The 21,610-nt window shown below is 38.8% G+C and overlaps 1 protein-coding gene across 14 annotated transcripts in view; it reads right to left on the reverse strand.

Annotated features, from left to right (window-relative positions):
• Positions 1-14,161: 14,161 nt before the first annotated feature.
• Positions 14,162-21,610, reverse strand: part of PTBP2 (polypyrimidine tract binding protein 2) — a 156,744-nt gene continuing 149,295 nt past the window's right edge. For 11 of the 14 annotated variants that reach the window (XM_036388252.1, XM_036388251.1, XM_036388249.1 and 8 more), the window contains 6 exons: positions 20,417-20,571; positions 18,967-19,000; positions 18,429-18,521; positions 17,855-18,071; positions 17,675-17,752; positions 14,162-17,541 (listed from right to left, as the gene is read on the reverse strand). In XM_036388252.1, the coding sequence (XP_036244145.1) occupies positions 17,409-17,541; positions 17,675-17,752; positions 17,855-18,071; positions 18,429-18,521; positions 18,967-19,000; positions 20,417-20,571 (710 nt within the window). In that variant the 3' untranslated portion in view covers positions 14,162-17,408. The remainder of the gene's footprint in view (positions 17,542-17,674; positions 17,753-17,854; positions 18,072-18,428; positions 18,522-18,966; positions 19,001-20,416; positions 20,572-21,610) is intronic. The other 3 variants (XM_036388248.1, XM_036388254.2, XM_036388247.1) reach the window with 3 other exon arrangements.

The raw sequence follows: 21,610 nt of genomic DNA on the forward strand, positions 1-21,610 counted from the left end.
AATGCTATGCCAGATGGACAATATGCAGACCAGGTGCCAATTCTGTGGTGCTTGCATGGCCTCAAATGCATTTACTGCTCAATCTCTTCAGCATCTGGTACATCTGATGGCCTCAAGACACAAGAGCCTGAAGTTTAGAATGAAGTTCCTCCAAAGTCTTCAGACAACTGGCAATTAAAATGCATAAAAAGTGTTCCAGAAAACCCAGTGCCAGCTGCTCCTAGGTTTGTTATTGGAAGTACTGTGGTTTCTTAGACAGTATCTGGTTACTTCTGTAGGTAAACCATCTCCTGTTATCCTCCTGGGACATGGTGTTCACACCCATGTGTTCTTCAGGAGAATGCAGGACTGGGTGCAAGGTGGCCAGGGATTCATCTGAACAGCACCACTGGGTGCTGTTAGCCACTCAGGAGCTGGTTAGGCAGCAAGATGACAAACAGTTGGTAGGATGTGTGTAAAGAGAATGACAACAGTGAGATTCCTGGGAAAAAACAGAGAAAACTGGGTGTGTCCTGCAATCCAGGGGTCACTGCAAGCTGCTGTTGGTATCTCTGTCTGCACTAGTGGGATAAAGAGCCACACAGGTGCACCACATGGGCTGTTTAAAGGTATCATCAGTGTTACAAGAAGAACTCAGCACTTCTTAAGAGATAACATAACTACCATTAACCACCATCTCATGTCCTGCAATAGTAACCAAGTTATTTTTCCCTGATACAGTGCCTGGAAATCACAGTAAAAAGAAAAATCACGATTTAGAAATGGAATCCTAAAAGACTGCTCTCTTGAAGAGAGCTCAGTAAACCTCTCTAAATTAGTTTCTGAATAGCTGTAAATTAACTTCTATTCAGGACTAGATTAAGGCAGGCTAGGTTCAAAGATGCCTTATGAGAGAAAGCCACCAAATGATCCTGCAATCATCCAAATAATCCACCTGGGACAGTCAGAATGACTGCAAGAATGGCTCAGGCCCTTCCTCCCTCTCAGGAGCACTGCCCTGGTCTGCTCTCTGGTCTGAAGAAGGGAATAAGCTCTGGTGGGCACGTGGGCAATGGCACAGGGAGACAGTGGCACTGTGACACTGCCCAGCCACTCTCTCAGTGGGGTTTCAGGCTGGTGCTCCGACTCTGGTAGCACCATGAAATGTGCTGCAGCTTCAGGCTCTGGGAGGCAGAGGCAGCTCAAGCAGTGTCAAACACAGGCTACATTTCTGACATCTGCTTATTTATTGCTTGAGACACAGCAGCACCATATGCATTTGCACTGGAAGCAAATTTTAAAAAAAATATTTGCCTGTAATCTGGTAATTCCTTAATAGCTTGTTCAAGATTCCCAGAGCATTAGTGCTGTTTTTATGAAGAACTAGAATCACCTTCATCTAAACTCCCAAATAATTAGATTACGTTCACTCCAGAATATTCATTTTATATTCAGCTTCACAAGTTTTTTGCTGTATCTTGCAGCTCTTATACATGGAGGTGATTCCTGCAGTTTGCAGTAAAATAGAGAGCTTTGCATACCTTGCCATACCTCTACCCATTATTTGACCTTGTTTTGTCTGCCTTACCCTCACACAAAATAATCAATCAGCCTCCAATGACTTTTTCCCCCATCGGTGCCAGTTTTGCTGATTTCTGTGCCCCAGGCTGGTATTTCTGACATATTTTCCTAGGCAATCCCAGCCTGATGTGGCATGACTGACAGGGTTACCTGGCTGCTGTTGGCCTTGCCAGACTGTTCCCCAGCAGAGACAGTTTTCAAAGATGAGGCCTGATCCCACTTCCTTGAGTCCTGTAATTTCATTATTCAGAAGCAGTGATAAATATATTGAAAAAACATCATAACTGTCAGCTCTTTGAAACAAGATTCACTTTTAAATTGAAGTGGTAATTTCAAGTATCATGTCATGTGCCTAAGATTTGACTTAAGAAAACTCCACACTGTGCATTCTACTTCTTCTGCATAAGAAATGGACACCTCTACTGCACTATTTAAATCATGGGGGACTAACAATTGTGATTAGAGGCTGATATTAGAAAATCTTCAACTTTAAAAAGGATTAAGGCAATAGCTTACCCTCTCAATAAGCTATAGGTGGTCAGGACCTGCAGAAATGCAAACATTTTCATGAATATGTGCTGTAATTCCAGAAATTTTTTTGTTAAGTGCCTTTTGCTAAAACCATTTCCTGTTTTGAGTATGAATCACAGCGCGTGCTGATTTGGAAGGGACCCACAGGGTCATCGAGTCCAAGTCCTGGCCCTGCATGGGACCATCCCCACAAGTCACAGCCTGTGCCTGAGAGTGCTGTCTAACAGCTTCTTGACCTCTGCCAGGCTGCTGCTGTGACCACTGCCCTGGGGAGCCTGTTCCAGTGCCCAGACACCCTCTGGGTGAAGATCTTTTCCTGAAATCCAACCTAAACCTCTCAAGACACAACTTCAGCCTATTTGCTCGGGTCCTGTCACTGTCACCACAGAGCAGAGATCAGTGCCTGCCCCTCCTCTTCCCCTCACAAGGAAGCTGTAACTGCAGTGAGCTCTCCCCTCAGTGTCCTTTTCTCCAGGCTGAACAGACCAAGTGACCTCAGCCACTCCTCACACAGCTTCCCTTCTGGAGCCTTCACCATCCTTTGGACCCTCTCTAACAGCTCAATGTCTTTTTTGTATTGTGGCACCCAGAACTGCCCCCAGCACTTGAGGTGAGGCCGCCCCAGCTCAGAGCAGAGCGGGACAGTCCCCTCCCTTGCCTGGCTGTGATGCTGTCCCTGATGTCCCCAGGACAGGGATGTCCCTCCTGGCTGCCAGGGCACTGCTGGCTCATGTTCAACTTTCCCTTGACCAGGTCCTCCAGGCCCCTTTCTGTGGCCCCTTTCTGCTGTCCAGCCTCTCATTCCCCAGCCTGTCTGTACACCAGGCTTGCCCCATGTCAGGTGCCAAGCCCAGCACTTTCCCCTGTAGAGCTCCCTGTGGCTGGTGATTGCCCAGCCCTCTCTCTGCAGGGCCTCCCTGCCTTCCAATGACCCAACAGCTCCTCCCAGTTTGTATCATCTGTGAACAGATCTGTGTGCTCAGTGTCCCTTCCAGTCCCGTGTCCAGGTCATTAATGAACAGACTGAAGAGCACAGGGCCAAGAATGGAGCCCTGAGAAACCCTCCAAACAAGAATAAACCTAAGTGCCTTTTGCTAAAGCTCAAAATTGTACCATTAACATATTTTCTTTCCTTTGAGTATAGAGTATTTTTTGCTACCAAGAGGGTAGCAAAAAACCCTAGAAGTGAAATTTACATCTTAGCAAATAAAGAGGTGGGCACCCACAGAATGGTTTTCAATTGGCACCTTTTATGTCTCCTAGCCCATGACCTGCCTAAAAGTAATGACAATTTTCATACACTCTGCACTGATTTATAGAAACCAATCTTGGGCATAAGGAAAGAGTGAATAACTTCTTCCTTTTACACTGACACCAGCTGTAAATATCTTAAAGCAAAAAAATTACCAAGGGAAAGCATCATGAACTTAGAACTTGTGTTTCTCTCCTGCTTGCACAATGATCATCTTGGTCTCTGTGAATTTTCTGCTGTTTCTTGCTCTGGGTTTTTGTTTAATTTTAAACAATTCTTTCTGGGAACCCGAGATCCATACCACTGCAGTTGATTATTCTTTTCAAATGGTTTCCTTCACTAACATCCTGAGACTTAATTCTTGTTACAGTCCTCTCCCTACCCCAAGGAGCAAATTTTCTATTGACCAATACTCAGCTCAATTCTGATTATAATTGTAAAGGCACTGCACTGAGATTAAACCTCCTACTTCCACATCTCATGCACAGCAATCTGAGAGGGTTATTAAAATAGACTCCCTTCTGATCATCTCTGTAGATGTTTTAATCTTACATTTAGTGTTTTTATATCCAAACCTTGTTCCTTACACACAGGGGGAAGGGAATTAATTGAATTGGGTGGGAGGTTGATTTGGTGGAGTCCATTGGAACTGAGCTAAAGTATCTCTCATCTATTGAAAAGCATTTACCCTGAATTCTAACAAAATAAGCCCATTTTTAAACTGCTCACTTAAAGGGGAAGAGTGGGAATTGTTTGTGCTCTGTCTTTCCTCACTATTGTTTCTATTATTTTTTTTAAAAGCAACACGGGCACCTGGGAAAAGATGATACAGCTGCAGTGTATGAAGTGGAGTGTGGTTGGGTTTTTTTCCCTGTTAATGTTATTTCTAGTACAGAAATGTGAGAGGCTTTTCAGTGGACTCATGGGATGAGAATGGGCTGAAGGAGGCAGTGAGGTAGGCAGTTAACACTACTTCATTTTCTCTCTCTGCCCACTGCATGAAAGCAAACGGCCTGGTGCCTGGGCTCACTTGCTGATTTTCTCACATCTTCTCATTTATATGTAAAGGACAGAATAAGTAGGAACAGTAGGAAAAAGCATCTGCCTAAAGCCTCTACTCAAGATGTTAGTGCACAATACAAACTGCAGCTTCCCTGCTAGGTCTGTGAAACTTTCCATAAACCCTCACACCTCCCAGAACAAAGGCGCTGTAGAGAACAGAGTACAGGGTTTGCTTTGGAAGAGACAAGGATCATGAATCCTGAGCGCATGGGGTTTACTCTCATGCCCTGTCAGCATCTGTGGAAAGATATGCTCTTTGGGAATGAATCAGGATTTGCATGAATCAAGGAAATGAGGACACTCAGGTGTCCCATACCCTGCACTCACACTGCCCATCTTTAGCAAGAGGCAGAATATTTGTCATGAAGGTCAGAGACAAGGACCAACACTAATACTAAGCACAGGGATACTCATGTGTCTGACCCCCAAGTCTGAAGCCAAGGCTCAGAAACAGATCTTTAAATCTCAACATCCTTCCAGCTCTTTCAATAACATAAACATGACAATAGCACCGTACTTTAACATAACATTGACAGCGAGCTCAAAATCTCCTCTACTTTCCTGGGCCATGTTAGGACTAATTACATACAAGCCTCTAAAGAAACTCTGGGTGCTTGCAATCCAACTAGAAATCCTGGGAGACAAGACCTTATTTTCTGCTGTGCTTCAGTGGTTGGTTCAATGTGAACAGCATCAAATGCTGAAGCACAAGAGGCCCCTGGAATCAAAGTTCTCTCTAGCAAGTAACAAGGAGTCACAAGTTCGTGCATAACTTCAGGAACATCAGCAGTTCTGTAGCCTCTTGTTCTTCCAAATGTTAAAGTCCCCTTACTTTTATTCAACCTCCTCACTATTTTCAATTAATTGCTTTTATTTACCAGATTTTACATTTGTTAATCTGATCAATATCAAATTAACCTCACCTTCAAGGTCATTAGAGAACATGCTGAAAGAAATTGTTTTAAGAAAACCCTGAGAGCAGCACATACATTTTCCCTGCTCAACACCAGCAATCACCCTTTCTCTTGTCAATTGATCCTTTCTCATTACTAGCCCTTCCTTTAGTACAGCAGTAGATTTTTTGATCTAAAAAACCCAGACTAACTAGCAATTCTGCCATAACCCCTAAGTATCTTTCCTGAGAAACAGACCCATGCAGATGGAAAGGGACTGGGTCAGAACGTTAAAAAAACCTTTAAAAAATTGATGTGCATTTTGCTTTGCACATCAATAAAATAGAAAGCTCTGGCATGTGTTTAGAAGCACTGCTACCACCATTATAACTATCCAGCAAGATTTAAAGTCTGATTTTAACCTGTATATACACCTATAAAAAACACATCCTCAGCATCCCCACCTCTCATTTCAGCATTAAGACCGTCACTGTTACCTGGACATCTTGCTGTAAATCTTGTGATGTTCTGAGCAGACAACAGGTCTTGCTCAAGTGCCCCGTTGCACAGTCTCTGATGCACTTGTAGGTGAGGTCTCCTGTACACAGGACATCAAGGATGAAGATGGTTCATCACAAGGCAGTGCTCTCTGTGCTCAGGTTTACAATCATTAAGTCCTCCCAAGGTCAGCTGTGGCTGGAGAAGACAAGGCATTCCTGAAACTGCTCCCAAACCCAGGAGTTCCCAGCATACTGACACCTGCAGAGGGCCAACAACAGCATTTGGGTGCTGGGTTTGCCACAGCACCTCTACACCTCCAACCAGCAAAGGGAGCCCAAAGAGAGAGCATGGGGATCATTCACGGGGACACAGAGGACAAGGAGGCAGCAGCATCAGGGGAATAAGGTACAAGGATGCAATGCTGGATGGAGAACAGATCAGGAGAGCAGCTTTCAAAACCGATCAATGTAAACAATGCAAATGCTCCAGACTTGGGGCAGGTGGTGTGATGGATGACAGGCAGGTGTTAAGGTAGAGAAAAGAAAAACATTAATGTCATTTAAGGTTTGGTGTATCTAGGCTGAGATAAATTGAAAATGGAAAAGGAGACATGATCGAGCAAGGGGAAAAAGAGGTGCAAAGTTTTAGAAAAGAGTAAACCAAGTCTAGCAGAACTTTTTCGGTTTTCAGTTCAATTTTCTATCTGCTTTGACTCCAAAGAACAGAGCTATTTATACACTTCAGAAATTTAGTACAAGAACTAATCTACAGCTACCTTTGCAGCATGTAATCAGCTGTAAGAATGACACTGCTTATCACCTTTACATTGTCATTACATATAAACAGAAATATTTCACTCTATTTCTCAAGAACCTCCCTTATTATAGCTTCTTAAAATAATCCCATAGCACTGAATCAATTTGGTAAAACACCTTTATTTTTGGCTCACTTTCTATGACATCCAGATCCATGTTAATATACATGGCAATTATGTTCTAAGTAGAAATGCCACAATATTTTACTGTATTTATTACTACATAAATATGTAGATTTATGTGCATGGCTCATAAGTAGTAAATATTACCATTATCTGTCACCATAAAGCAGGAAAATCCTGGCTCATGAAGCACCATTTTTTTTTGTCTTTCTCCTCTTATATGTGACGATGCAAAAATCAGAAGTCTTTATTTGAGAATTCTTATGGCCTTTACGACATATCTGACACCTAAAAATCAAAGAGAAGCTTTGCTTTAAGAAACTTATGGCATAAATGTCAGCCCAATTCCATCATTTAAAAGCAAACTTAATTCTTAGCATGATTAACAAGGAACTAATACATTGTTTCAAAAGAGCATGTCTGGAAACAGAACAGGAAAATCCCACCCAGATAATAACCAGAGATTTCAAAAGAGCTGTGCCTGGTGAATCCTGCTTGGACCTAAAGCAGCAATGACAGAAACACAACAAAAGAGTCATGATAGGCAAAAGGTAGGGGAAAAAACCACAACCCCCAAAAAGCCCATGCAAAATAAACAGCATCCCAGAGATCATTAATCCATAATTACAAGTATTATTTCCTTTTTCACTGAAGGAAAAACATTAAGAAGTTAAATAACATTACTTAAGCAAAACATTTCACATAGCCCATGAAGCTGATGTAATCCGCTTATTTGGCAGCGTGTGGCAGACCATTTCATAAGATGCTGTTGTAAAGTGATGTGTTTATTATGTTAATTTACGTTACAACTCTGTGTAATATACAGTATTTTAGTAATTATTAATGTCTATAAACTAAAGAGATTCATATGGGCACTCAGGTCAATAAATATCAAGGTGTTTATTATCTGAAGTCCTAGAGTAACTCAGTATTTCCACTGTATCTAAAATCTGTGACGGTTCCAGCCTTTAGGGCTGGAACAGGTATATCAGCTAAAATGTTCTAAATTGAGATTTTGTTACATTTTAGCTGATCTGTGACTTCAGTTGAAGCAGGCAGAATTGTTTTCCCCCCTCCTCCTAGAAGTATGCTCCATCTCCTTTAGTATTTCTGTAACCATTCAGTGACCAGGTTCAGTCCACCAAAGGGCAAAAACCAGTATCAAAAGGGGAGAAGGAGAAGACAAGGCAGAAGTTTAACTTTTTTGGTAGGGATGCTGTCAGTTTAGCATGTTGAATCATGCAGATGAAGGGCAAGAAGTCAGGCACCAGAGCTGGCAAAAGACCCCAAGCAAGTATGGCAGGAGCAGAGCTAATCCCTTGAATAGCAACAAGCCTTAAGAGCAGCCCAGCTGTAAAGTGAAAGCACCTCCTGAACGATTCCTGGCTACTGCTTGCAGCGCAAGAGGAGCTTTTGGCACCTCCCCTCCTTGACAGCCATGTTAGCCAGGGGATAGGAGAGAGAAATAGGTTACATTATTAGTACCAATATATTTAAAGTGTAGCTAAATCTTTCATCACATTTTGCACAAAGCATCAGGCAGCTGTACATGTTAGACTTTAAAAATCCAGTTGCAATTTTACAAGCATTAAATATTTAAAACCAAATTTGGAACAAAGCTGACATCCAAAATATTTGAAACTTGTAACTGTTCCATCTACCTTACTACTTGATATGATTGCAAAAGAAGGTGCTTAACCTAACAAGTATAAGATATTTTGACATTTTAACACTTCTAAAATTGCCAAACACAGAAGAATAAGGAAGTCTGTAACAAACCTGATAACTCATATAAATCAACCAGTTTAAAACATCAGCTCTTTATCAGTAGAAGGAGTTGTTAGTGTCTCTGAACAATAGAGTGGTGGCAAATAGGCATTCTGTTCCCTGACAGAGAAAGGCAACTTGATGTACACATACTTACTCAACAGGAGATTTTGTACTATAGATTAAGGCAGCCCAAAGATCAGAGCTCTGTTTGTGACAATTATTAATCTGTGAAAGTGAAGTCTCAGCTACATTCAGTGTCTTACATTATTTCCAGTTTTAAGTGAATCACACCTGGCCTCACAGTGACACACAGCTCATCTGCATTGTGCTGCTTGACAGATTTAAAAAGACCCTAAACCACTGCAACTTAAAAACTGGCAAATTCATTTTTGAAATTGGAAAAGGAAGATAAAGCAGTCTTATAAAAAGGAATGCAAGGATATAGGCTGAAACCAACTGAGAGAGGGTATAAGTTCAGGACAGGTGCCCTGCAGTAGCCACCTTCCACACGGTGTGTGCAGAGGAAGCTTTCAGCCACTTATCTCTAGGGAGCTGAAGTTCCTGTGTAGCAGTTCAGTCTTTACAGGATTTGTCCTCAGTTTCATTTTCTTTGCATACTCAGTCACTACATCTGGATGAACTTTCTCTTCTCCCTAGGAACATGGTTTTGGCAGGGCAGATGTCTGCACAAGAGCGGATCTTGGCATGCAGTAGCAGTTGCCTAGCTACCACCTTCTAAGTGCCAGAAGCCTGGACTTGTTTTTTCCAGCACAGAAAACTAATGCCTATTGTTCCAAGTGGTAATCCTCCTGCAAGTTCACCAACTTCTACACTGACTATTATTAAATTCTGCTAAAATAAACCTAAGTAACATTTACTACAGAAATACAAAGTAGGGGACTGAAAAATATGTTTTTAATTACAAAAGCATTAGTCAGAGCATAACATTAAGTTCCAAAAATATTTTAAAAAACCACCTGCATTTTAAGAGCTTCTCTTGGAGTGTTACAAGGATGTTGGTTACTCGGGATTCAAGCATGTTGTTAAATCTTAAGTGAAGCTGAAATAGATATAACTTTCAATATCTAGTGACTTCTTATGAGGGAACTTTCTCAAAACAGATTGAAGGGTTCCCAGATTTTTCTAGGGCTACTCAGTGTCTTAATCCAAGAGCCTTAAGTGCAGAGAACCCTAATCTCACTACAGTACTCACCCCAAAAGTTCTGAAATCATGGATGCAACCTGCTATTGTTACCTAAGGATCTCAAGTGCTGAAGAGCTCCATGAACACTCAATCTGCAAGGCCTGAATTCCAAGGAATCTAACAGCTGCAGCACATAACCAGGTTTTGCTTCAAGTGAGGGCTTGCAAAGGAAGTTTAGGGTTTGTACTGCTGTCCAGGTACACCAAAGCACAATGTATTTCCTTTCCAGCACATCTTTCTGGAAGCTTACCATGCAGTTCTAAGCCCAGAAGGCAACTGGGTAACTGCTCCCAGCATGGGAAGAATCTTTGTGCCTTTCTTTAGCTGTGCAGGAGTATGTAATGTATGTCGTTTGAAATCACCCTGTGAAAAAGCTATGTTTTACAGAATTCCCATCTTCAGAAAGTGAGGAAGCTGCTGTGGACTGAAAAAGGGTACGTACGAAAGGGTATATTATTTCAAATCAGTAAAAATCCAAGTTTTCAACTGGCTCAAGACTTGCAAAAGCTGGAATTAGAAATTAAATGAAATGTGGAATCCCTTTCCTTAGGGCAACTTATTCAGAAGATCTGTGTAAAAATTTATAGATAATAGCTTATACAAACCAAGAGTCTACATTCCTGTGAAAAAAGTTCAGATACTTTACCTGTTTCCTTTGAAAAGCAAACTACTTTTAAAGACTTCCAGGTATCCTTAAGAAAATTGCAAATAAATGTTAATATTGGCCTGTTAGCAAGATCACTTGCACTCTGCAGACTTCACTTTTGCTGAGCAACTCCAGTCATTTACCATTAATAATGGGTCGTGATGTGGCAATTCTTCCATTGCCACAATTGACAGCACATCCCTTGGTGGACCAAAATTTGCTGTACATGTACTCAACCTGTATGTGTACAGCAGGAAAAAACCTGCAGGAAAAAACCTATTTAGAGTTCACCCACAGCAGTGCAGAAGTGCTTGGTGTTACCATTCTCTAATTAAAAGAACAATTTTTTCAATTGTAACACGATGGCACCACAAACACCTCTGTTTAAAAGAGCTATTTTGAGTGAAGAACCACCAATAGGAAAAGGTTAATTACTATTAACCAGGTATTTTAATGTAGCTACACTTGAAAGAAGATGAGTTTTAGCTCCATCTTCCATCTAAGAGGAACTTGAAAATGACCACTTTCTAAAAACAAAAGCAGACTTTTAAATTGTAGCAAAAGATTTAGGTCAAGATTATTTTTTCCTGAAGTCTAGGAGCAGTGATACAGACTGAGGATGTCGTGTGACTTCTGTCATCAGTTTAAACAAGTTACACACACTTCTGATCCAAATGGTTGAGGTCAACCAAAATTTGCTTAAGAATTGGAAAATGGCAACCTCTAGTTTATTTTCTATAATCAACAGGAAAATCTCCCTCTGTCTAAAAAGAGAGGAAAAAAGGAAAAGCTCCCTTATTTTCAAATATAAACATTGTTCACAAAAAGCTTACTCAAATTATCAAAGTCAATACCTGAAGGTTAATGTTTAGACAACAAAGCACAGCATGATGAAAGGAGTATTTTGTTGACACAGCACCAGGACTCTTGACTAGCTGAGGATTGCCAGTGTTTTAACATGGAAAGGCCAGTATCCCACCACACACAACAAATCACTGGTGCTTGTCAGATGCAGCTGCCAAGACACCTTTCTTGCTTCAGAAAAGAACAGACTAGTCCAGCATGATTTCAGCTGCACAACTGAGATCTTCAAAGAGTGTTGATACTGTCAGAGATAAGCCCCAGGCATTAAGGAACTAGGGGGAATAGGGTTAGCCCAAAGGACACTGCTGTACCCTGCCATGGAATACAGTCAGAAATTTTACAGCGTCTATTTTTCATCAAAAAATGCCAGTCCCCATGTGTCACTTGATGACTCCTCCAACAAATCTCTTCCTGGATCCCACTAGCTCACTTTATCTAGCTCTTTGGCCAGCCATCAGTGTCAATCATCCTAAACTACCCTGACATGTAGCCTAACCTTGGGCTAGAGGCTTCAGGCTTTCAGTCTTGCTGGCTTCCAGGGATGATAAGTACTCATCCTAGGAAAACCAGCTACCACAGCAGTCTGCAGGCAAGTGCTAAGCTCTGACACCCCTGTACCTGTTGAGCTGAAGTGAAAATCCATCACATTTACTTCACAAGCTGGACTACTTTTTTTCAGACTAGTTTGTAAAATACCCCTAACAGAATTATGAAGCCAACATGTTTCACCCTGTCAATAATTTTTCATGTCTATTTACACATGAGACAACTGAAAGCAAGCTACTGAAACACCCTCAACACTCATTTGTCCAATACTCTGCTCCTCCTGCAAAATATCCCTTCCCTTTCACTTCTCCTGTCTTGTACCCAGCATCCCCAGGCCCCACCATGCTGCCTACCTCTGAAGCTGCTGCCCATTAAGAGGGAGAGAAGCAGGTCCGTGCGTGTTTGAGAAGTCCTGGCAAAAGACAAGGCACCTGATCTTCCCTTCCCTCACCCCTAGGACTGAAAGTACTTACTCCTCACTGAAAGTAAGGACTTGGACCTAGCAAGCCAACTAATCATGAGCACAGAAACAGAAATGCCTTACTACTGGAGACCTTCATCCCCTCTGCCTGCCAGGAAGGCCACCAAAGGGTACAGGAGTGACAAGGAAGGGACAGGGGGTTATCTTGGGAACAGCACATTCACACAGAGATTACACACGCCTCATTTCCTAATGAAACCAGGCTAAAACTCATAAAACATGCAGAACTCTTCCATAATAGCAGTGCTAGTTTCAGCTAAGTTTTTTGAGACACTTAAATCAATCTGAATTTAATTCACATTTTTCCCAAGGAAAAAAGCTCTTCACTTTTCCTTTGCTGCCTGTCTGCAGAACTAATCAAGAAAGAATAGACTTTAAACATCATATGCTGTAAATTTGAAAGGGAAAAAACAAAGCAATGTGACACTCTTCCAAATTTAGTTTGTTGATCAGAGGAAAATTCACTCAACTCAGAAAACAACAACAGATATAGCAAGCTGTAATTTTTTTTAAGGTGAAGCAGGATCTCACCAATTTCATTTTGTTAACCATCCTCAAAGACCAAACACATGCACTGGAGAGAATTTCAAGCCTTAAAATACTCAGATTATGTGATACTAAATAAATTCTTATGTTAAAGGAAAAAACAAGATAAAGAAATTCTTTAAAGCTGCATTATTGTGGCCTCCAATTCCACAGCAGGCAGGAACTTTGTCACTGATTCTAGCAAGCCGATGTACCAATATAATAATTAATGGTTTATCATTCTCTATAGTTAAGGTTACTGCAATCTACTGACTGACTAACTTTACCAAGACCCATTGAGTAGAAAATACCATGCCAAGTCCTATAGTTGAAAAAAAAAAAATCATTCTTTCTTTCTTCCTATCCTCTCTGTGGCTGGAATCACACTGGCAGGCTGCAGCTGCTCAGCTCCCCAAGAAACCAGGAAGGTAAGAAATATTGCAAATGTCCTTATATATCTGTATCTATATCTCCCTTTCTACACACAGCAGGACCACAAGACATGGGGTATTCTGCCTGGTTATCTAAAAGAAAATTTGTTCACCTCAGCAAAACTGAATTTCAGGTTGTCTCAGAGTCTGGAAAAGAACAAGGACTTCAGCCTCATCCCTATGTAACACAGTCAAACCTTTTGAGCAGTCTTGCTCACTGTAACACATTTGATATTAGGAAAACCATTTCGTGAGATGGGACTAGTGGATTTATATTCCTGTTGGCAAAAAACCCCCACAATTCATTTTTCTAATGTTTTGAAAGACGTACATGTTATCTAAGCACAGAATTAGACAAATTATCTGGAGCAAACTAGAGTTTGAAATCACAGTGCCTTAAATCCTGCAGATAGCAGGACCTTAGTAATCTTGTCATGCTGTAAGATACTAGAAAACATAAGGAAACTTATAAAGAAACAAATAAACTGTTTTTGTAAAATGGATTATGAAACTAATTCTTAATATAAAACATTAAAAACGGCAAGCTACAAATAGTTGTATGAACTGTTATTCCTGCAGGGCAAAGGCACCTTTTGTAACATGTTAAATCACAATATACAGAAATACTTTTAAGTGCATTCACTTAGCTTTAAAGTTTTCCCCGTTTCTAGTTAGAATGCTATAAGGTTTTGGTTTATTTCACTTACATACTGTATTTGCCACTCAACATTATCTGATCAAAATCATTTTTGGACTTCTCCAACCAATTTCATTGCTCCACCAGAGAAAATGTAAAGATTCACGAAGAAATAAAAATCAGCAACTGCTCTCTGACAAAATACCAGAATTATTTTAAAAGTCTGAAATTGAGTTTGGAGAATCACCCTGCCTATGGTTAAGTTTTACTAACAATCTGAAAAGTCACATTCCATGGAGTGTAAGAAGTTATTCATGAATCTTATTTTTAGTAAAATTTTAATAAAAGTGATGCTTTTCACATTCTGAAGAGCTAAAAATACAGAAACTTATTTACATTTTATAACAACAAAAATGTACAAATTACTATACAAAATGCATTACCATCTCATGAAAAACATGTTTTTGAAAGTTCTAGGAGTTAGGATATTACTAAGTCTGTATTTTCTGAAGAGATACCACTTTAAAGACTAAGTATCCATAACTGAACAGTAATTTTCTTCAGATTAATAAAAAATGCTTTCATGACAATTATGACTGTCATTACTTTTAATTTTGGCTGATACAAATATAACCTCGTAATAAAAGCTGCTGAATTTGTAACAAGTCAAAGCCAATATATACTCTTTCCCTTGAGGTTTTTGCCACAGAAATTTTCAAAATGAGAAAAGTATAGAAACTTCTTTTTAAGGAAATAAGCCCAGCAAGAAGAATGTAAGCTACCCTTTTATAAACCCCTATATTTGTACACAATCAGACAGTGCAGATGTTTACAGTTATTTCAAAATTACACATATGGCAATCACTGTATGCTATCTGATACATGTTTTAGAGTGGAAACAATTCAGCACAAGCTGAACACACAGAATGGCAAATTTCAAGTCACATTTCTAGTTGAAACACACAAGCACATTCTGATACACAAAAGGAAATCTGACACACTTTTATTTTAGAAAAATATGGGACATCATATTGTACAGATGAAAAATGTAACAGATCAGCTCAGTCAGACCCTTAACTACTGCTTAAATCACTGAAATAGTCACATCTCTGCGTTTGGGTGCTTGAGTTTGAAAAAGATGCTGATTCCCAAACTTTGAGTATGGATGAATAGGATTCTATCAGCACTTCAGATTGGGTGATCACTGCAATACCTGGAGTATGACTTAAATCATATATTGGGTGTAGTTCTGATAAAATACCTTTTATTTAACATATTAAGACTAATGCAAGGCCCTACATTATACCATGACCTTCAAAAGCTGATAGTTATTTACTGATTTGAAAGCCACCCAAAAGAAGACATCAGTTCACAAAATATTCTGACATCAATGTACCTACAGTGGTTGTACTGGAAAAGTGACTGAAAAATGCTTTGATTTTGACAGCTTTAACTGCTCCAGGATCATTCAGTTACTCTTAAATGGCAACTGTGTAAAATCCTATTTCTAACTGAAAGGGAAAAAAGCCCCACAACAATCAGTTCAAAGTAATATACAGGAAAACTACTGAAGTGTCCAAACTGTTCTAATATTCATTTGAACCCATGACTCTGAAAAGGTGAAATATCCTGTTCTCAAACATGTATGGTCCATGGATCTCATGTGAAATCCTTTGTTACTTTCACCCATGAGTGTATTGTATGATTAGTAGAAAATCTTTAGCACACACAAAAAAAATGAAAGATGAAACTTGCAGCAAGAGAGCATGGCAAACCTGAGAGATCTATTAGTGCATATATCTGCTTAAAAACTAAAAAGATAGAAAGAGAGAGCTAACAAACTACAATAAAGGTTATGTCTTTAAAGCAGTAAGTTATAACAGGGTGGGAAATGTTTCATTTGCACATATGCCTGCAAAGGGGTCACTGTCTGAACATAAAGAGCTGGTATTTTTCACAGCATCAGATTTATGGTAAAAAGCCATAAATAGTAGTTTTTAATATTATGCTTTTCCCACCCTGGCAGAGAATAACATGAATTTAGAAGCACAGTAGAAGTGGAAAACAAAGAAGAGAAGAGATAGAAAGCAGCAGAGAAAGACAGAAAAGGTGAATACAGAGCTACAGAAGTGTTTATTGAGCATGCTACAGAGGTAAGCAGAGTACACACAAAATGAAATTAAACAACCATCAAACCTCCCAACTTTGTTAGAAAATTAATTTTTAATTGTGCCACTTCCAAACTATACTGAATTTTACAATTCTAAAGATGTAAAAACTCAACTAATAGAAAATATACATGACCTTTTTTTTCTACATAGATAACAGAATCTATGAATCTTGAAACTAAGTACATCAATTTCAAAAAGTATTGGTCATTTAAACAGAATCAAGGTAACAGTTCAGACTGTCAGTGAACTGCTTTCAAATGAACTGGATCTGCAGATTCTGAGCCATGTTTATAGTAAAGTCAGATCAATTTCTAAATACAAAATATTTTGAAGAGATTTATTAAAACTGAATATTACAATGCAAGGTAAATTAAGACTAAAGGCACATAAACTTTGGTCCCACCTGGTTGTCAGTTTTAGAAAACTGCCACAAAATTTCCTGCAAGCATCTGCAGCAAACTTTCTTCATCATTGAAAAATACATGCACCATTTCCTGAACTAGCTTGACCAGTCTGTACATGCTCAGAAATCCACAACCATATTCCATATCTTAATTACAAACTAAAGATGGCAATATATATTGAAATGCACGTAAGTCATGTCAACTTCAAAAACATCTACGAAAAGTATTCAGCCACAAACAAGACATTACTTAGTGCTGACATTTATATGATACATCCCACAAGAGTGTGTACAAAAAGGTTAAGATTCCACAATGCTTTTCACGTAGGGCTCAAAGTCACAGAAGTCACTTTTTGTCCTTTAAGAAATTAATATTCTGTACCTTGTTAATTTTAACTAATGCCTACATTCATAACTGAATCTAGACCAGAACAATGAAATACAAAAGGCTTTTTTTAAAAAAGAACACATAGCAAAAAGTAGCAAAAATCAAATAAAATCATTTTACTCTTTCAGCATAATGCATCTTATCCAATTAAAAAGAAAATAATTGACAAGCCAGCAGATAAAGAAATCTATCAAGCAGGAGAAAACAAAAACTTAACCTTTTTACACACCCCTGCCTAAACATATTTAAATTATCATGTAACAATGTGCCCCAGACAACCAAATTTGCTTTTTACTAGTTATGCAATTCCAGCAGTACTAATTTTCCTTTTTAAGGCACGTACGTCAACTAAGTTGAAAAAATGTCGTATTAACTTGAAATCTTTTAAACAAAACAATGGTTTATCTAAACAACAGTTGAACAGTTGAAAAGCAGTTAAGATCACTGCCTCTTTTTTTAATTATTTTTTTTAAAACAATCGAGGAATGGTAACAGCATGAAAAAAAATAAAAAAACAGAAGACAAACTCTGGTCCCCACTTTCCTGAACAGTCAAAAGGTGACAACACCAAACAATGCAATACACCTTCATTCTCTATCTGCCTTTCTAAATAGTTGACTTAGAGAAAGAAACTCTCAGATGGTGACTTTCTCCCAGATTGTAATTGTGAAGATCAATCAAAGCCTGAATAGCTTCTTCTACTGTTGACATCTGAAGAAGTGCCATCTTGTGATCTCTTCTGAAACAAAATAATGGAATTAGGAACTTGAACACTACAGGGTTGCTCCTAATATTTGCAATTTGATATATACTTTTTCTTAAGATGTGCTGCAAAACTTTTTTTTAGAGCTATGTGCAGAAAAGGTACTTACTGAAAAAATTTAAATGCTTTCACAGTGCCTCCAGTGTTAGCAAACAATGTGCGTAGATCCTCTTCTGCTACTGATGGTCTACAGACAGGAAGAAAATCAGCATAAGCAGGAAATCATTAGTCAGTTCAGTGTGCTGTGATTCACACAAATATTATCAGATTGCTGACAGCGAACACTTACGGAATATTGGACAGATGAAGTGTTGCAGAAGGAGGAAATATATTTTGGAAGTTTTTGGAACCAGGTTTCTTGAAGCGGTGCAAAGGTGAATTACCAAAATCTTTAGTCAGCCCTTGGTCATCCAGTCCCTCTCGAGGTAGTTGTACTGTCTGATGTTTAGAAAGGGTAACCCGAATGATCTTTCCATACATTTTTTGTCCATTAAGATGGCTCATGGCTGAAAAAGACAAGTTTACTCAATTGAGCGCTACTTTTCAATAGTTTGTGGTACATCACACATGCAAAGAAGAAAAGCACTCAAGCAAATCAAAGGGTCAGTGTGCTAAAGGCCTAGAATCTAGGTCTGCAGACTTTGTCAATATTTAATTTTATTCAGGGATCATCATATTTTATTCAGCTGTTGAATTCATTTAGGGTATTCATTTAAGTGCATGCAAAAAAATTTTGGATCTGGTGGACGACTGAGATAAGAGACAGACTAACAAATATAAACACATTTAGTTCACCTGATATTACACAGCCTAATTTCCAAGTACTTAGACTAATGGGAATATAAGCAGAAAACTAATCTTACCCAGTTGTGACTGGTTTCCATCAGCCATCTGTATAAGAGCACTATCTTTCTTATTGTATAAAATCTTCACACGCTGCACATCACCATAAACACCTTTTTAAAGTCAAAAGTAACCCAAAAGAAAAAGTTCATTTTAAAGCCAGCCACCTAAGTAATATATTTTGACATATCAATGGAACATTCAGACAGCAACAAGATCACTCGCTCAAACTCAACACACTCACAAATGAATAAAGGAGATAAAGATTTTGAATAGTGAATTTTGAAAAGAATAATTTCTGATAAACCCTCAAAGCTATGTGAATGATATAAAATTAAAGACCATGCAAAATATATTAGCATGCATTAAAAGAAAATCTGTGTCTATGGAGAGATTTAAACAGCAAAAGAAAAATAGCAAAAGATTTACTATTCAACTTTAAGCCAAAGTGCTAGCTACAAATAAGAATTAAGGTGAAACAAAAAAAAACCAACCAAACAAAAACCATAAAAACAAAACCAAATCAATAATAAAAGTATAGTGCTAACAATAACATACCGAAGAGGGTAAACAGACTTTGGGGCGTAACCATCTTTAGAAGGAGAGAAGAGCAAGCAGCGTAAGACAAGAAGAGAGAAGAGTCGAGGAAGAGCGGAGATGAACAGATCATCCATAACGAAGGGTGGTTCCCGCAGAATGGTGAGGTGGTCATGGATCATGGTTTCAAGGCGGTTAATTGGGGCAAGTTGGTCCGAGGAACATTTTGTTCAAGCACAGAAGCATGAACATAGGGAATGAAGACAGGGAACGTAGACAAAGACGAGGAGAAGGGTAAGACAGGGAAGGGCACGGGAATTTGGGTCAAGACAAGGAAAGGGAAGTTGAACACACGGGGGAAAGGATGAAATGGGGGAGGGAATACAGCAATGCGGAAGAAAAAAAAATAAGGAAGTGGGGAACAAAAAAAAAATAAAATATAGGTCAGTACATAGGAAATGTAGGAATTTGGTCAGAAAATGGTTGGTTTATGTACTGTACGAGAAAAACTGAGTAAAATGTAGTCACCCAAGACAAATATGGGTAAAGTACATTCATATCAAGAGTAAACTACAGCATTTCATCTCAACATGAAAATAAAGTAAAAAAAGCATGCAATAGAAATTTTAAAATTTAAACTTTAACTGCATAAGCATGGCTGGTTATGAAATGCAGGCAAAATATCTTTCAAAATGGCACTCTGATCTGAAACATTTTAACATGCAAGACTGTGGATGACAAAATAGTACTAGATGATAAAAAAAGCTTAATGGTTTACAGTGACAGAGGCCAGTTAAATATGGAACAGCTAGACTGATACAAACTTCCCACATTTCATACCAGCTTTCACAGCCATCAAAATAAATGTAAAGGACAGTAAAAATGCAAAACTAAATTAATCCCTTTAGAATTCAGAGTTAGCAAGAAAGATACAGTTAAGGTGAAAATGCTTTGCCACCACTTTTTTATTTTTAAGACAAATGAGTAACTGCAAAGAAAAAAAAATTACTAAGAGAGACTGGAAGAGTGCCTCGTCAAGATCTTTGGGAGAACCTTCAAAGAAAAATGTGTTAGAGTAGTTCACATAAATTAAGACTCAAAAATGTGAGATACAAGCATGAAATGAAACAGCAAACAATCAGAAACAAAACAGAAATTCTAGTTTACATGATTACAGTTACAAAAGAAAGAATAGTTGGTATTCAAACATGAAGAAGTTACCAAATTTTTCTTAGAAAAAAAAAAAGGTAGCTGACTGTCAAAGGATATTTTAAGTTGTTAGCTACCTAGGAACAAAAATGTATTTAACAATGGCTTTAAAATAAACTTTGGGGATTATTAAAAAAACAGCAAAAATACTTTGAGCTTAAAATCCAAATATAAGAGGCCAAATGCAAAGAAATTATAAAATACAGACAAATGAAATGTGACTAAAGAGGGGGGGGAAACAAAGTAAAATTGTTTCACTTACCTCTTCATTTAAATTGCTAACCAGGAGGACTGTATTGCCACCAGCTGAAACTCCAGGCATTCCCACACGGCCAGCAGCAGCAGCTGCAGCTGCAGCAGCAGCATTTGGAATAGCCAAAGGACTCAGAGCTCCTGGAACAGCTGCAACAGGAAGCCCTAATTTTAAAATAAAGCATATTTTACGAAACACACACAAGTCATTTTTAAAAAAGTTCCTATATCAGTACTAGGGCTGTATACACACTCTACACAGCAAACAATACCACTGTAAAGTCATGCAAAGGGTTGTGAAATAGGTTGGTAAATTAACTTAAGAGAAATGTAGAAATTTTTTTTCAGATCAAGTCTGCAGAGTTATGAGGTATAAAAAGTACTTTCTATTCAAATAACCATTATTGTGCAGCAAACCTGTTTCCACTGCACTCCAAAATGTTTGAAGTGTCAAGTTTATCAAGATGGTCTAAAGTAAATGTTGATTAAATCAGTAAGAATAAACACTAATTGTGCTCTCTGCATCATTACATCCTTATTTCTCATCATTTGAGAGACATTCTTCACTTCAACTTGGTGCTTGACTGAATCCCTAACTGTGCATTTGTCCATGTGAAGAGGTTTACACATCTCACAACCTTAGTATGGGGTGGGGAGGCAACCCTCTAAGTCCAATATTCAACATGCTCTGTGGCTTTAGTAATCCAGTTCTCTGAAGAAGCACGTTACCCTCAGCTATAGCTTCAGTTGTGCTTCTACGTTTACTTCTTCAAGGAAACTCAGACCCTGTACAGAAACGCTGGTTTTGTCTGCTCACGTCACTGGGGTATGAGTTGAGTGTGCTACTCCCAGGATTCAGGAAAGGTTCTTATGATACATTTGCACTATACATGTTTTATATAGGAAGAACTTCATTGTATTTGATCAACATTGCCATCTGCACATCATGCAGGGTTCAGTAAATGAGCACTATTGTATCAAAATACTTTTCCAGGACAGTACGGCATGACAGATCCCCACCTGAAGGAAAAACAACTTATTTTATACTAGGTCAATAGCAATCACTTACATTTTAGAAAATGTCAAGCTACCAGGTCTTACTAGAGCATATCCAGTCTTCTAGTATGTCTAGACATTTCTACCTAACCTTAGAAACTTTAAGCCAGTCCAGCATTTTCAGGAGTAAAGGAATCTAAAGAAGGCC

The sequence above is a fragment of the Molothrus ater genome, chromosome 9 (genome assembly GCF_012460135.2).
Source record: "Molothrus ater isolate BHLD 08-10-18 breed brown headed cowbird chromosome 9, BPBGC_Mater_1.1, whole genome shotgun sequence".
In the NCBI taxonomy this organism is placed as follows: Eukaryota; Metazoa; Chordata; class Aves; order Passeriformes; family Icteridae; genus Molothrus; species Molothrus ater.